This window comes from Haliotis asinina, chromosome 2 (genome assembly GCF_037392515.1).
Source record: "Haliotis asinina isolate JCU_RB_2024 chromosome 2, JCU_Hal_asi_v2, whole genome shotgun sequence".
Classification (NCBI taxonomy): domain Eukaryota; kingdom Metazoa; phylum Mollusca; class Gastropoda; order Lepetellida; family Haliotidae; genus Haliotis; species Haliotis asinina.
In genome coordinates, this window is record NC_090281.1 from 85,260,521 (window position 1) to 85,277,140 (window position 16,620).

At 43.7% G+C, this 16,620-nt stretch overlaps 1 protein-coding gene across 2 annotated transcripts in view; it reads left to right on the forward strand.

Annotated features, from left to right (window-relative positions):
• The window catches only part of LOC137274480 (inverted formin-2-like), a 48,390-nt gene that overhangs the window by 22,863 nt on the left and 8,907 nt on the right, over positions 1–16,620 (forward strand). The window contains exons 2-7 of one of the 2 annotated variants that reach the window (XM_067807687.1): positions 10,666–10,781; positions 13,582–13,741; positions 14,783–14,961; positions 15,645–15,724; positions 16,031–16,371; positions 16,402–16,617. In XM_067807687.1, coding sequence (XP_067663788.1) covers positions 10,666–10,781; positions 13,582–13,741; positions 14,783–14,961; positions 15,645–15,724; positions 16,031–16,371; positions 16,402–16,617 — 1,092 coding nt within the window. Of the gene's footprint in view, positions 1–10,665; positions 10,782–13,581; positions 13,742–14,782; positions 14,962–15,644; positions 15,725–16,030; positions 16,618–16,620 lie in introns of both variants that reach the window. The other variant, XM_067807686.1, reaches the window with a different exon arrangement.

Here is a 16,620-nt window from a genome sequence, read left to right on the forward strand (position 1 = left end):
TCAGTTGATCAGACCTCCATTTCTCCAAACAAACTCGACAAAATGCATTTCCCAAATAAATTCAATTATCTATACTGAACTCAAAAATAATTTCAGTTTAATGGACAGATACAGAGGGGTTTCGGGTGTTGTATAATAAATGGTTGAGAAACGCGACTAAGCTACTATATCATCTGTTTCTTACGTTTGCTTTGAGATATCAGGACCAAGAAGTTGCTCATACAAGTAACACTAACCAGGGCGGTATAAGTGCCCGTATATACTACCTCTTGTTCCATGTCTTGAGTCGATGAGTGGTACATGTCTCCATGCACTAGTCTAGTGGAGTTGCCTTTATCACTGCCTTTATCTCCCTGCCATACCTAAAGGATAGACAGATATTAAGACTTCACGCACTTTGGGTCTGCAGGTATCTATGGAATTCCAGCAAGAACATTCTCGCCCTCTCCAAAAAACAAGCAAACAGAGGCAAGATTAAGAGTGAGTGAGTTTAGTTTTACGCCGCACTCAGCAATATTCCAGCTATATGGCGGCGGTCTGTAAATAATCGAGTCTGGACCAGACAATCCAGTGATCAACAACATGAGCATCGATCTGCGCAATTGGGAACCGAAGACATGTGTCAACCAAGTCAGCGAGCCTGACCACCCGATCCCGTTAGTCGCCTCTTACGACAAGCTGAGTCGCCTTTTATGGCAAGCATGGGTTGCTGAAGGCCTATTCTACCCCGGGACCTTCACGGGGCGCAAAATTAAGAAAAGTGCGAATATACGACATTTCGGCCATTTGTCGCGTTTGAATAATAGTTATCTGTTCATCCAAAGGGCGACATAGCGACAATCTTCAATGTCACCCCATCTGAAATATGCAAGAAAGCCTGAAAATGCTTGACGATGCGACTGAGCAACATAGTGAATATGTCGCATTCAGTGTCCCTTCTAGGATTCCATAGTTTTGAACACCCGGGACCAGACAGTTATCTATAAACGGAGACAATACCACAAATACCGTAAGGGCTGCTGAGTACATGTATATACATGGAAAAAAGTATCGCAACATATGCCGACTACCAGAAAACGTCAGCAAACTCATGACCTCAAGAAGCATACATGTCGACCACTGGAGACAACTTCTTGGGACGACACAGAATCATAAATAAAACTTCTTCCGTCCTTTTCAAGTGACCTGTTAAACAGAGTGGCTTGCATATCGCGTTTTCTCTCACAGAACGGTCCGAAATCTCCTAAAGTCGGTAGGTGCAGATCCATGATTATCCCCAGAGCACGACACAGCACAGCTACCCAGGTGTAAAGCTTGAACGGAATTTGACCTCAATGGATAGGTCCACTGGTTGGGCGAAAGTCGGTTTCATTTTTGTTCGTGACTGATGTCCAAGTTCGGAGAACACTGCACGTGCCTAACGGAATATCTTGGAGCAGGTACCTATTGGCTACTTTTACTGATGGTGTTGGGGCCCCTCTCACTTGACATGTAAACCTGACCTTGTGGTGATCAGACAAACCTGAACGGAAAGCGTTACATCACTGGCACCCCAGACTTGATTATTGTGCCACATTTTGATGACTATCCTCTGAACTTAAGGACAGTCTTCAAGGACGACAACACTAAATCACATGGTGGGCAGGGCGCTGGTGATTTCCTACCGTGAAGAGGTCGGTGCTAACTCTCCCGTGGCCCGCCAGGATTCCAGACAGTGTGCGATATGGCCACTGGCCAGCTAGTCCGTGAGGAGTATATATACTGTCCTGCAAGTAAATCTCCATCGTCACTGGCCAGCTAGTCCGTGAGGAGTATATATACTGTCCTGCAAGTAAATCTCCATCGTCACTGGCCAGCTAGTCCGTGAAGAGTATATATACTGTCCTGCAAGTAAATCTCCATCGTCACTGGCCAGCTAGTCCGTGAGGAGTATATATACTGTCCTGCAAGTAAATCTCCATCGTCACTGGCCAGCTAGTCCGTGAGGAGTATATATACTGTCCTGCAAGTAAATCTCCATCGTCACTGGCCAGCTAGTCCGTGAGGAGTATATATACTGTCCTGCAAGTAAATCTCCATCGTCACTGGCCATCTAGTCCGTGAAGAGTATATATACTGTCCTGCAAGTAAATCTCCATCGTCACTGGCCAGCTAGTCCGTGAAAAGTATATATACTGTCCTGCAAGTAAATCTCCATCGTCACTGGCCAGCTAGTCCGTGAAGAGTATATATACTGTCCTGCAAGTAAATCTCCATCGTCACTGGCCAGCTAGTCCGTGAAGAGTATATATACTGTCCTGCAAGTAAATCTCCATCGTCACTGGCCAGCTAGTCCGTGAAGAGTATATATACTGTCCTGCAAGTAAATCTCCATCGTCACTGGCCAGCTAGTCCGCGAAGAGTATATATACTGTCCTGCAAGTAAATCTCCATCGTCACTGGCCAGCTAGTCCGTGAAGAGTATATATACTGTCCTGCAAGTAAATCTCCATCGTCACTGGCCAGCTAGTCCGTGAAGAGTATATATACTGTCCTGCAAGTAAATCTCCATCGTCACTGGCCAGCTAGTCCGTGAAGAGTATATATACTGTCCTGCAAGTAAATCTCCATCGTCACTGGCCAGCTAGTCCGTGAGGAGTATATATACTGTCCTGCAAGTAAATCTCCATCGTCACTGGCCTTACTGGCTAGTGAATTTTCATGAGGTCATATTGTAAATCTTTTCTTTTCGACTTGTTCATTCATAATACACTTTTAAATCATGCAAGATTATGGCCTCATAACAATTATCATCATACTAGCAGCTTAATGATGAAGCCCATCATACCGACAGCATCTTATTGTAATCTTTTGTAACTTATTTAATCCTTTACTTTGTTTTACATACAAATTTCGGGCAGGTGAATTATTTTGTGCGCTTGTAACTATCAGGCATAGCTAGCCCGACTGGCTAGCTAAGCACTAAAACAAAACACCGGACAAAATAAGTTAGGGATATTGGTATTTGTGAATATATAGATCATTATTCATAATTTCAAAATGTGCATATATCCCTAATTATTTTTGCCCAGTATGTTTCGCACACTGATGCCAGATCTCAATCACACAGAGCATGTGTTGGACAGTATATGCTGCAGAATACGACAGAGAGATCCCCAACACAAAACCAAGTTGTTTAATGTCGTTTAATTCATGAAATGAAAAACACATCATTATACATTTAAACGTAGGTCAAAGGTTAAAGTCGAAAGCGTTCTTCTATTATCTATCTCAAAACGGACAAATGATATACATATCGGGTAAATAAATATGAACTATTATAATAATATAAAATATATTAAATATTATTTATGTGTATTTGTTAATTTTCTATGACTGTCAGGTCTATAACTGACTAATCTTGGAAACCTATTTATAAAAACTTCTGTGTGGCATGGCTTTTCCTATCAGTATATTTATTGCTCATGCCTGTATCTATCAAGAACATTGTAACTAAGCCAACTCGTCGTCAACAGCAGTGTTCAACGTTGCCAAGCACGTTGCTTTAGATTACGTTTCGGAGCCCATGTTACAAATAATGTCGATGCACGAACATATTGGACTACATATAGGTAGCTGTTCAGTCGTCAGTTTCGTCTCAATACGGTATGTGGTATAATGAAGGGATATCAGTATCGGTACCTATTGTATACTTCGTGTGTTACAGCACGACTCCGTGGTGTATGTGGATTCAGTGTCTATTCTGAGACGAAATTATCCACAGTTCGATCCCGGTCGCGTCACACCATGGCGTTAATAGAGTCGTGTCCATGTTCTGTTACCACATGTGATCTCAGTGGGCTAACATGTCCAAGACTGCAAGCTATTTTATTGTCGACCCGTGAAGATCCGGGTTAAAATCTTCCCCTTGTCGTAAGAGGCGACTAACCAGATCGGGTGGTTAGGACCGCTGACTATGATGACATGTCATCATATCCCAGTTACGTAGATCAGTGCTCATGCTGTTGATCACTGGATTGCCATACCGAACTTGGAAAAATTGACCTGTCGGTAAATAAATAGTCTAATGTAACATAACCAGTATGTCATGTAAAAATCACTGAAGTCAAAAAGTAAATTCAAACGATTCGACAATTTATTCCTCAGCATTATCTTTATCCATGAGTTGTTGGATCGGCATTAATTATTAAGCATTAAGTCGTAGGCTTCTTGACGGAACTATTCAGGAGGTATGCTTGTCCTTTGCAATGGTACTCGTATTCCATGCATTGGGAATTGGCACTGATTCTGTAGAAACGTCTACTAACCATGAAGATATGCATGGATTCCCAGTATTCTAGGCCTTGTTCCTCAAAACGATCTTAGCGCAGCCTTGATCGTAACTTCCTTCCTTTACACAGGCTTACGCCAGTCGTAACTCTACGTGCTTAATGGTTTCAGTCGTACCCGTGGACGTATCTTTTAATACCTGTCTTGACAGTCATACTACTTTGTCAATATGCTATAGACCCGTGATGATGCGGGGTAGAATAGGCCTTCAGCAACCCATGTTTGCCATAATAGACGGCTATGCTTGTCGTAAGAGGCGACTGACGGGATCGGGTCGTCAGGCACGCTAACTTGGTTCCCAGTTATGTAGACCAAAGCTCATGTTGTTGATCACTGGATTGTCAGGTCCAGCTTCGATTATTCAGGGGTCGCCGCCATATGGCTGGAATATTGGTGAGTGCGGCGTAAAACTAAACTCACTCACTCATTATACCATAGCGATATTTTCGGTAAGACTAGTGAATGCCAGATACCTTCCGCCATCTTTGTAAGCACACATTTGGGTTTAGGGTTAGGATAAGTAAGGTTTAGGTCAGTGTTATTGCTATGGTAAGGTTTAGGGTTAGGGGAAAGTTTAGGGTTAGGGTCAGTGTTATTGCTATGGCAAGGGTTAGGGTTTGTTTAGGGTTAGGGTTAGGGTGAGGTTTAGGGCTAGGGTTATTGATTGCCATGGTAAGGATTAGGGTTAGGGTTTGGATAAGGGTTAGGGTGACGTGACACTAAACAATGTCTAGCGCTTGTAGGCATTCGGTATTCTGCAGGTGTAAAAAATTTTCATGTACAAGATTGAAAGTATAAGTTTCTTCAAAGTCGTTTAGAAATCATACACGACTCATATTATGGATAACACCTTCTATATATACACCTGGAAATTAATCAAGCAACACCCCAATTTTTTCTATTGGAGCAACTTTGAAGTGTTCTGACAATCAAAATATGCCGGGTTGATATAGTTTGACACTTTTTTATTCAACAGACGATCTCTGACAAACAACTTAAAGGGAAAAAGTATCAAGACTTTGCTTTATTGCAACGAAATCCAAATTCTTAAAACTGTCTTAAATTCATGAAAAAATGGACACAATTTACTATTCATCCACAGACGTTGTTGTCAGGTGTATTAACACAAATGTCACATGGAAAGAAAGAACAGTCATCTGAGAGTCTGCACACCGACTTTCATCAATATCTAGTGTGTCCTCCCTGCGCACGCACCACCGATTCCAGACGCCTCCTCATTCCTTGGATGAGTCTCCGGATCTGATTCTGGGGGATCCTGTTCCACTCCTCATGCAGGGCAGCCGTCAATTCGTTGAGATTATGGACTGGTGGGTCTCTCTGCCTCACACGACGGCCAATAAAGTCCCACAAATGTTCAATGGGGTTGAGGTCAGGGCTCATGGCAGGCCATGGAATTCTGTCAATTGCATTTTGCCGCAAAAAATCATTTACAGCATGCGCCCTGTGAGGTCTAGCATTGTCGTCCATAAATATGGGTCTCGTTGCCAGAGGATGGTTCTCAAAATGAGGTACCACAGCCCTGTCAAGAACCTCCTGTTGGTAACGAACACCGTTAAGGTTGCCACGGATGGTAATGATATCCAACTTGCAGTTCATGGAAATGCACCCCCATACCATAACGGAACCTCCCCCAAAGGCCACAGTCTCCTGGATGTTCCGTGGAGCCATTGCTGTGTTCCTCTGCCTCCAGACCCGAGTACGACCGTCCACCATGTGCAGCAAGAACCGGCTCTCATCTGAGAAATGGACCTTCCTCCAAGAGGCAATGTTCCAGTGCAAACGGTCATTACACCAGGCCAGTCGGGCTGCCTTATGGGCTGGAGACAGTCTGGGTCGCTTGATTGGCCTCCTTGCCCGGTATCCTGCAGCTTTCAGACGATTCCGAACAGTCCTGTTCGAGATGGGTCTCCCTGGAAGCCACTCCTGTCTCAACCGAGAGCTCGAGTCGAAGGACCTGCGCCGTACAAGTCTCAGTAAAGCTCTGTCCTCCCGGACTGTGGTCTTCCTGGGTCTTCCTGGTCTAGGCAGGTCTTTAACTTCATTAGTGGCCCGGTATTTTTTCAAAAGTTTTGAAATTATGGAATGATGTCGTCCGATTTGAGTCCCGATTTGTCTTAGAGACATACCAGCATTCCTCATGCCGATTATTTGCCAACGAGTGGCCTCTGATAATTTCCTACGTGCCATGACATTGAAATGAATGAAAAACCGAATGCAATCGACAACCTGCGCTTGTAAACACCCCAGGGAAAAAGTGCATTTTTCGAAAGTTGAGGTTAAAGCAATGCACGTGCGCTGTGCAAGCTTCACGCGCGTCATATCAACCCATGAAAAGCTCATGCTGTATGTCAATACATCAAAATTGAATAATCAATCATCAAAATTACTTCGTTAAACTTTGTTAAGTTTTTATGTGTCTTTGAATTTGGTGTTGCTTAATTAATTTCCATATGTATATATTTATCACGACGCCTCTGGGCTAGTTCTTGCCTCTTCTTCAGGTAGATGATGATGATGATGATGATGATGATGACCAGCCTAGAGTCATCGTGATAAACAAATAAAGAAGTTATTATCCATACAATTTGTCTCATATACGTTAATGCATTTCGTGTAAGCTTGAAACAGCTATATATGTAAATGCTATGTCAGCACTTGTGTTTCGCAATGTCTGGAAAAAGTACAGACCCTGTAGGCGTCTGTCGTATTTTCTTTCAGTATCATTCTTGTAACACATCCGCGGCAATATCGTGATATGTTTCATGTTTCATCCAACTTTGCGATGTTAAAGCTGAGGGGCGGTGGGGTAGCCAAGTGGTTAAAGCGTTCGCTCGTCACGTCGAAGACCCGGGTTCGATTCCCCACATGGGTACAATGTCTGAAGCCAATTTGTGGCGTCCTTCACCGTGATATTGCTGGAATATTTGCTACAATTGGCGTAACATCATACTCACTCACTACAGTTGTAGACATCATAGGTCGGCACTGAAAGAAAAATAGGTTTACCTCCATAGTCCACACTGAAAGTGTTAAATTATATAACATGATGGCCATAAAGTAAGTTTTATAAAGATACAATGGGGGAATTGTCTAAAAGACATTTTGCATTAGTGATATATCCTCTTCAGTTGTAACACATCGGTAGCATTTATCTCAGGTATCATAGTATATCATATATCCGGTCTGTCTTCATTCAATTCCGTCTATCTGTAGAAGCTATCAAGAATATCTATAGCATATATCCAATCCATATTTTCGTATATCTTAACAGATATTCTGTCTATCTGAAGAATATATGCCCTCTGTCTGTAGCATATATCCCCTCTGTCTGTAGCATATATCGGGTCTACCTGTGGCATCTATCCCACCATTGGTAGCATATTCCCGTTTCATCGTAGCGTATGTCCACGCTTCCTGACCCGCGAAGGTCCAGGGTAGAATATGCCTTCAGCAACCCATGTTTGCCATATAATGCGACTATGATTCTCGTAAGAGACGACTAACGGGATGGGTGGTCAGGCTCGCTGATTTGGTTGACTCATGTCATCGGTTCCCAATTGTACAGATCGATGCTCATGCCGTTGGTCTGTGGATTGTCTGGTCCGGTCTCGATTATTTACAGACCGCCGTCATATAGCTGGAATACTGGTGAGTGCCGCGAAAACTAAACTCACTCACTCACTCGCCTCTACATATGAGTTATTTCTCGTCGATCTGTAGCATGTATCCCGTCCATCTGTAGAATCTTACAGGTTCACCCGTAACATGTGACGTGTTATATTTGGGATTACACTTTCTACGAATTCGAGTACTTTTGTTGGGTTGAGTCCCATCCGAGATTCGAACCCACACCCAATCGCCAGCACATTACGTAAGCGCCCAATCCGCTCAGCCACCGCGAGTTCCACGACTGTAACATATATCCGGTCGGTCTGTAGCACATATCCGGTCTGTCTGTAGCATATATCCGGTCTGTCTGTAGCATTTATCCCTTCTATCTGTAGTACATATCCGGTCTGTCTGTAGCATATATCCCTTCTATCTGTAGTATATATCCGGTCTGTCTGTAGCATATATCCGGTCTGTCTGTAGCATTTATCCCTTCTATCTGTAGTACATATCCGGTCTGTCTGTACCATTTATCCCTTCTATCTGTAGTACATATCCGGTCTGTCTGTAGCATATATCCCTTCTATCTGTAGTATATATCCGGTCTGTCTGTAGCATATATCCGGTCTGTCTGTAGCATATATCCCTTCTATCTGTAGTATATATCCGGTCTGTCTGTAGCATATATCCGGTCTGTCTATAGCATTTATCCCTTCTATCTGTAGTACATATCCGGTCTGTCTGTAGCATATATCCCTTCTATCTGTAGTATATATCCGGTCTGTCTGTAGCATATATCCGGTCTGTCTGTAGCATTTATCCCTTCTATCTGTAGTACATATCCGGTCTGTCTGTAGCATTTATCCCTTCTATCTGTAGTACATATCCGGTCTGTCTGTAGCATATATCCCTTCTATCTGTAGTATATATCCGGTCTGTCTGTAGCACATATCCGGTCTGTCTGTAGCATTTATCCCTTCTATCTGTAGTACATATCCGGTCTGTCTGTAGCATTTATCCCTTCTATCTGTAGTATATATCCGGTCTGTCTGTAGCACATATCCCATCTATCTGTAGTATATATCTGTAACATATATAACGTCGATCTGTGTAATTTATTTCATGTATCTCTCGCATATATTACGTCTATCTGCAGTGTTTTATCACACGTATTTGTAGCATATCTCTCGTCTCACTGTAGCATATCTCTCGTCTCACTGTAGCATATCTCTCGTCTCACTGTAGCATATCTCTCGTCTCACTGTAGCATATCTCTCGTCTCACTGTAGCATATCTCTCGTCTCAGTGTAGCATACCTCTCGTCTCACTGTAGAGCATACCTCTTGTCTCACTGTAGCATATTTCCGTCTCATAACATCTACTCCCTCCTATCTGTAACATTCTCTTTGAGCTCATTTAATTCACAGGGCTGAAAAATACATCCACGCCAAATTCAATAAAAATATTTCCCACGTCGCCTGTGTTCGGATGCTATAGGGAACACCTGTCGAGATGGAGAAGTCATTGAGGTGACGCTTATGGGTACAGGGTATATATGATAACTGATATGCGGGAAGTTTCCTGGTTTTCCAGATATTGTATAAACCATACAGTAGGGTGCCAGTAACCCTTGGTTTCCTTGGAAACATGAGAGTTGTTAATTACGGGGAAGAAATAATATGGTTTTTCACATACCTCAGAACATTTTTAGATTTACGTGTCACATCTTTGTCAGCAACCGAGACTACAGGCGTCACTGGAAACACACGACAGGTGTGAGATGATGTATCTCACAACGCGACACCGATCTACATGACTGAGTGAATAGACTCTCGCATGAAATGCACGTTTGTGGCAGACATATTTGGCTCCTGCACACATTATTGTAACTACACCAATTATACTTCCTTAGACCTTCGTCAAGTTACTGTAACGGCGGACACGAATGGCTCGGTCGATCAAGGCGCCGCAATTTGATGTCAGGGTTGCGTCCCTTGACTCGACCGGAAACTTTTGATGGTGGGCTCGAATCCTAGTTCACCCTCTTTATGTTCCTAGGTTTGTCAAACCCATACCAATGGAGGGTTTCACAAAAATGCTAAACGCCTAATAAGTGCATCACATTCTTCCCACATTAAACTGACACTCCGTGACACAACTGAATATTGCTTAGAGTACCGTTAAACAACATACCAATCAACCAACAGTTACCATGTGTTTAAGCTGCGTTTACTGTACGTACAATCAAGATCACTGTAGAATACTGTTCATTGTGACGTTCAGCCTAACTCCCTCACTCATTATAGTTTGTCTGTTTGTTTGTTTGGTTGGTTGGTTGGTTAATATCGAACCCGGATTCTCTCCAGCTAGTGTCTCTACATAATATAGGCTGTACCAGGCAATCCAGTGATTGACCTTATGAGCATCGATCTACTAAGTTTGAATACGATGGCATGCATCATCCAGCTCTCTTCCTCTGACGACGATAGTGGGTTGAAAAAAGACCAATATTACCCGGATCTTCATGGATCCACAAGTTATATAGTGAATGTTAGTAGACTGCAGTGTCTCAAACAATTAAGCAACGGTAACAGTGAAAATACCGGGTACCCTTTAAAATGCACGTCAAGACCAGTGAGTGGAGCTGTTCCTCCATTAATATGATGGACTGTGGTGTACTTACAACTGATGTCCTTTTCTCCACAGCTCTAGAGACGAACAACGTCATGGTGAAGCTGCAGATATTCGAGCTGCTGTCGGCCCTGTGTGTGTATTCGAGGGATGGCTACGACCTGACTCTGGACGCCCTCGAGAGATATAAGGTATGGCAGTCTGTAGACCTTGAGGTGACCGATAATCACCAGATCGATACATATGAACAAATGATAATGTACGTACGTGTGTTTAGTGATATAGCCTTAACCTCCACCGCCATCCCCAACACCACTCCACTCCACACCACACCACACCACTCCACACCACTCCACTCCTCTCCACTCCACTCCACTCCACTCCACTCCGCTCCACACCACACCACACCACAATACACCACACCACACCACACCACACCACACCACTCCACACCACACCACACCACACCACACCACACCACACCACACCACACCATAACACTGCCATCCCCAACACCACTCCGCTCCACTCCACTCCACACCACTGCACTCCACTCTATACCACACCGCTCCACACCACACCACACCACACCACACCACTCCACACCACACCACACCACACCACGCTCCACACCACACCACACCACACCACACCATAACACCACCTCCGCCATCCCCAACACCACCACCACCGTCATCCCCAACACCACTCCACACCACATCACACCACACCACACCATACCACACCACACCATAACACCGTCACCGCCACCGCCACCAAATGCAACCATACTACCTATATGCAAGACAGACCGTCTCTGAGACCCAGTGCTCGAACGTACCTGTGCCCACAGAATCTCTCGCTGCCCCTTCCACTCTACACACATCTACTCGCCAGAATGTTTCTGTTTTCTGATGAAATATAGTTTTCCAGTTTAAATATACGCAATATGTACATGTCACACACACCACCCCTCCAAACAAAATAACAGCATGTGATGAATAAAATGAAACTTACAAATATTAAAACAGACAAAACAAAATAAAATGAAGAAAATAGAATTATGTCAAATCAGTCGGTCCTTAACAAAACTGACTCTGGTAACAGCTATGTTGGTTAGCAGTGACTTGATCTGGCTCTGTGATATATTTCAACACACGCTATCAAACACACAGCGTTCATCGGGTTTGTTTACCTGCACCACACCCTGTCTTTGTTAAATAGTTCCACCAACCTGTAAACTTGCATCGAGTAAGATACGCCCGTATGCCACTATGATAATACTGCGAGTGAATAAACAACAGCCATTGCTTATATCACGTATTGTGAAAAATAACAAGACAATGACAAACTCGCAGGTGAGGAACAAACTAATGTATCCCGATAAAAATTAACCAGTTCACCTAGCCACATAACCGTTGCCAAATCCTTGAAGATTCGCTCCTGCAGTATCTGTAGGAACACTGAACATGATATGCCATGTTAATATCGTTTATATTGCACTGCAATGGTAGGTAGTAACATGTATATTGCCGAATTACAGCATGTCAGTATCATGTATATTTCATGGCGAGATGCAGGGTATATAATTATGTTTACCGGAAACAGGAAGCCATCTGACATTTCCAGAGGTTGTTTCCTGGCGTGATGGGTTCTCCATTCTATTAAATATATTCACAACACATATCCTGTACACACTATCTAACTTCGGGTGTGGTGGTTCCATGTTTAGGATTTCGTCATGTGTTAATTACGTAACTGTGTTTCACACAACACGTTGTGACTGTCTCGTTATATCAGTTTCAATAATTAATAAAAGTATACTTATGCTATGACTGGAATCGTATGTTTGTACACGACGGGGTAGCGTGTTTACCCCTCGTGTTTACAATGAGTGAGGTCCACTACTGGTGTCCACCGCCGTGATTTTTCTGGAATATTGCTGAAAGCGACGTAAAACAAAACTCACTCTCTTACTCCTATAACCGGAACAGTGCTATACGTCGTTAAACAACAAACAAATAGATATATGTATTCTAACATCACGTGACCAGACACATGGCTGTTGTGAAACTGCATTCATGGCATACTGCCAACTGACCCCAGACTTGATGTAAATACTAAACTCCTGCAGATGAAAGTAAAACAATATTGCATTGTTTCTTCCGTGACATCAAAATACATTGTCCATCCGAACTACCGTCCGGTTCAGTTAATCAGAGAGATAGGGCTGCAAAGAGAATGTGCATGTCTCTGATGACTAACCAGAATGAAACAAAAACCCATCTGTTATTTGTAATTTTAATGTCACATCTATTAGTCACAACACACAATCAATCGACACATTAAAATTCATCCTACACACGACTGACTTCAGGTGGAACTACTCGTGTATAACTTGCATATATGATGGACAATAACATGATCATGATAACAGTGTTGTTGTTGTTCTTCTTCTTCTTCTTGTTATAATTATTAGTATTATTATTTATCGCTGCACTCACACATGTTCCACTCGTTGGCTGCCAATAATCGATGTTGAACCGGACCAGAATATATCAAGTGATTGATATCATGAGCATTAATCTACGCAACTGGTATATGATGATGTACGTCCGTCAATCAAGCAAGTGGGGCAGGAAGGTAGTCTAGTGGTAAAAATGTTCGCTCACCACGTCGAAGGCCCGGGTTCGAGTCCCCACATGGGGGACAATGTTTGAAGCCCATTTCTGGTGGCCCCCTCCATGATAATTAGGCATAAAACCCTATTCACTCACTCACTCTTCTATTCAAGGTGGCCCACTCGTCATAACTCAGAAACTAAGATAGTGGGTTCGAATTAGGTTCGTTCGTTATGTCTAAGTCTGTCAGCGCCATGCTCACCTACGCCATTTTGTACCTGCGCTACAGCAAACTGTATTTTATAAGCAGTATCTGTGTGTGGCAGTGATTCTTGTCACCATCTCTCAAGTAGTGTCGTTGCTGTTGCAGGCGTGGCAGAAGCTGCCGTACCGGTTCAGCCTGCTGGTCAACGAGCTGAAGAGAGCAGACCTGACAAGTTATCGCATCAGCGTCATTGCCCTCATCAACTCCATCATTGTCGCCAACGAGAACATCAGGGACAGAGTTAGGATCAGGAATGACTTCGTCTGTAAGCTGATATGTTTGTGACAAGGAGTGAATTTAGCTTTACGCCGCAGTATTCCAGCTATATGGCAGTGGTCTGTTAATAATTGAGTCTGCACCAGACAATCCAGTGATTAACAGCATGAACATCGATCTGCGCAATTGGGAACCGATGACATGTGTCAACCAAGTGATCGAGCCTGACCACCCGATCCCGTTAGTCGCATCGAACGACAAGCATGGGTTACTGAAGATCAGTTCTAACCCATATATCTGAATAATCTACGTCATTGTTACAGCCGCCATATAGCTGGAATACTGCTGAGTGGCGGGTTAAAACTCACTCACTCGTTCATTGTCAACAACGCCTCATACACGCCCCGGCGGCATGTGATCGACAGCATGAGCATGGATAAGTGGTGATAGGTCACAATAAATACTGTATATCATGTCTTTTTTATGAGAAAGGTTTTTGAAATGTAGGGTTTTATGTTCAGTCGGCAATTTCACCGATAGACTCAGCAGCTTAAACAAAAAGCGTTAGGGAACCGCGAACAATGGATGACATCATCTTCAGTCATTTGTGACAATGTCTCACATTGCTATGGAAGTATGACCAATCAGTGAAAAGGGTAGAATCCTTCTTATCCTTAATATAAATTTTCAGATACAAATTTGACTTATATGGGTGCTGTTATGGGTAATATTATATTAGTATGAATCAAGGTTAAGTGAAACGGTGTCGCATCTACTGTGTGTTGCGATCGTTAACATTGTTTCCATTCACAGCCGTTGGTCGCACAGCGTATAACTAGAGATAACATGCCCATGTGTATCTTCGGTACACTCACCCTGTGTATTAATACACGTAATCACGAGACACGCTCGGTACGTGTGATTGTATCACAACAATCTACATTTCGAATCCTGGAGTGTCATTTATCTCACGATGACACACCTGACAAGAATTATAGATACGTTGATCATTAACGGGTTTAGTCTTTGAGAATTCCCTTCTTTCTCATTCATTTGGATGCTGGTTAAATGGTTTCCCTCTCTCCCTCAGCTCTGAACATCCTCGACGTCATCAACAGCATCCGCGCCGACGAAGACGAGGACCTCCACGTCCAGTGTGATGTGTTTGAGGAGGAGCTGACTGCTGATTCTGAAGCCCTCGAGGAGATGAACAACACCACTGTCGACCTCAGAAAGCACGACGACCTGTTCAAGGCTGTATACAATAAGGTCAGACCGAACTGTCGAACCACACACCCACCCACCCCAACCCCACACACACAAATGAAAGAAGAAACAGTTAGACAGTCCTTAATTCTATTTTTCAGTCCCCTGATACTAAATCCATTACATGACGTATCTCACCTCAACTACCTCTGTAACAGCAGGATCGCTTGTCGGTCATGTGAATAATTTACGCTGCCAGATGTCGTTTACTCCTTGAAAGATGATTATTACACCTTGCCTCTCAGAACTCTGTCCAAAAACTGTCTGTTGATCTGTCGCTCTCATGAAACTTTCAGGAAAGACCGTCTTTTCGGATTATGCTTCAACAGACACTAGAGGTTGCTTTCATTTTCACAGCTGATTGTCTAGTCCAGACATGATTATTCACAGGCGCACGGTATTTAGATCGAATATTGCTGAACCAAAGACAACGTATAAAGTAAACAAGTGGGTGATGCACCTATCCGTTGTGTCAAGGAACGCTGTGAGACACAAAGTGGCCACCAAATCCTCATTCGTCGTCCTTTACATTACGTAATGAGGACTAGGGACTCTTGACACCTTTAGCGTTTGTTGACGGCGTCTCAAACAGATCTACATCCTCTGTACGAATCAAGGTTACCAGGTCAAATATGGCGTCCTCAAACTTAAACTATTTTAATGAATACACTTTTCTTCTTGTGCAGGTGCAAGACACGCCCCTGGGTGCTTCCCTACTAGCAATTCTGTATAGCCTGTACCAGATAGACCACACATCACCACAAAGGTGAGACCAGATAGGCAATGATGTTGCTGTTGATGATGATGATGATGATGATGATTGACTGGATGGTTAATTGACTGATATAGATATGACCTCTTTTAATACTACACACCTTAAATCAATCGTATATATTGTTTCAGAAAATTAAAAAAGCCTTTGCCAGTGATGTTTTTCAATGCATCATTATTTATCGTTGCTGTTAAGGTTTTGAATACTATTGCACGAATAGTCTCGGTGGTTTTAATGTTTTAGGGGCAATATTGTCTCACTATAGTAGTAGACAAGTTATCTCCCTTTCTTGGTCAACAGCGAGGCCACGTGGATCCTTGCAGAGAAGCTTGTTACCCAGGCCGTTGAGAATGCTGTAGAGGCAGAGCGTCTGTTGGTGGGAGGGACTCTCAAGTCCGCCGGCAAGAAATTTGACAAAGAGGTACAGACGGAGGAAGTAATCTCATCCAGAGGTCTCCAGCGGAGAAGTGCAATACTCAGACAGCAGCATGTCGACAGTCAGGCCGGGCCCCCACCGGCCTCTACTCCACCTCTCGGAGGTATACCCCCACCACCTCCACCCCCTGGAGGAGCACCACCACCACCACCGCCTCCACCACCCCCTGGTGGTGCACCTCCACATCCTCCTCCACCACCACCTGGTGGGGCGCCTCCACCGCCTCCACTCCCAGGGGGTGCACCTCCTCCTCCCCCACCCCCTCCAGGTGGTCCTCCTGCACCCCCACCACCCCCGGGGATGCCAGGAGTTCCACCACCTCTACCTGCGTCAAATGTATCTCGACAGAATCTTGCTCCAATTCCTCAGGTCGACCTCATCAAAACACCAGAACCTCAGTGCAAGATGAAGACTCTTGCCTGGAACAAGTTGGCTCCCACAAGTGTACCAAGTA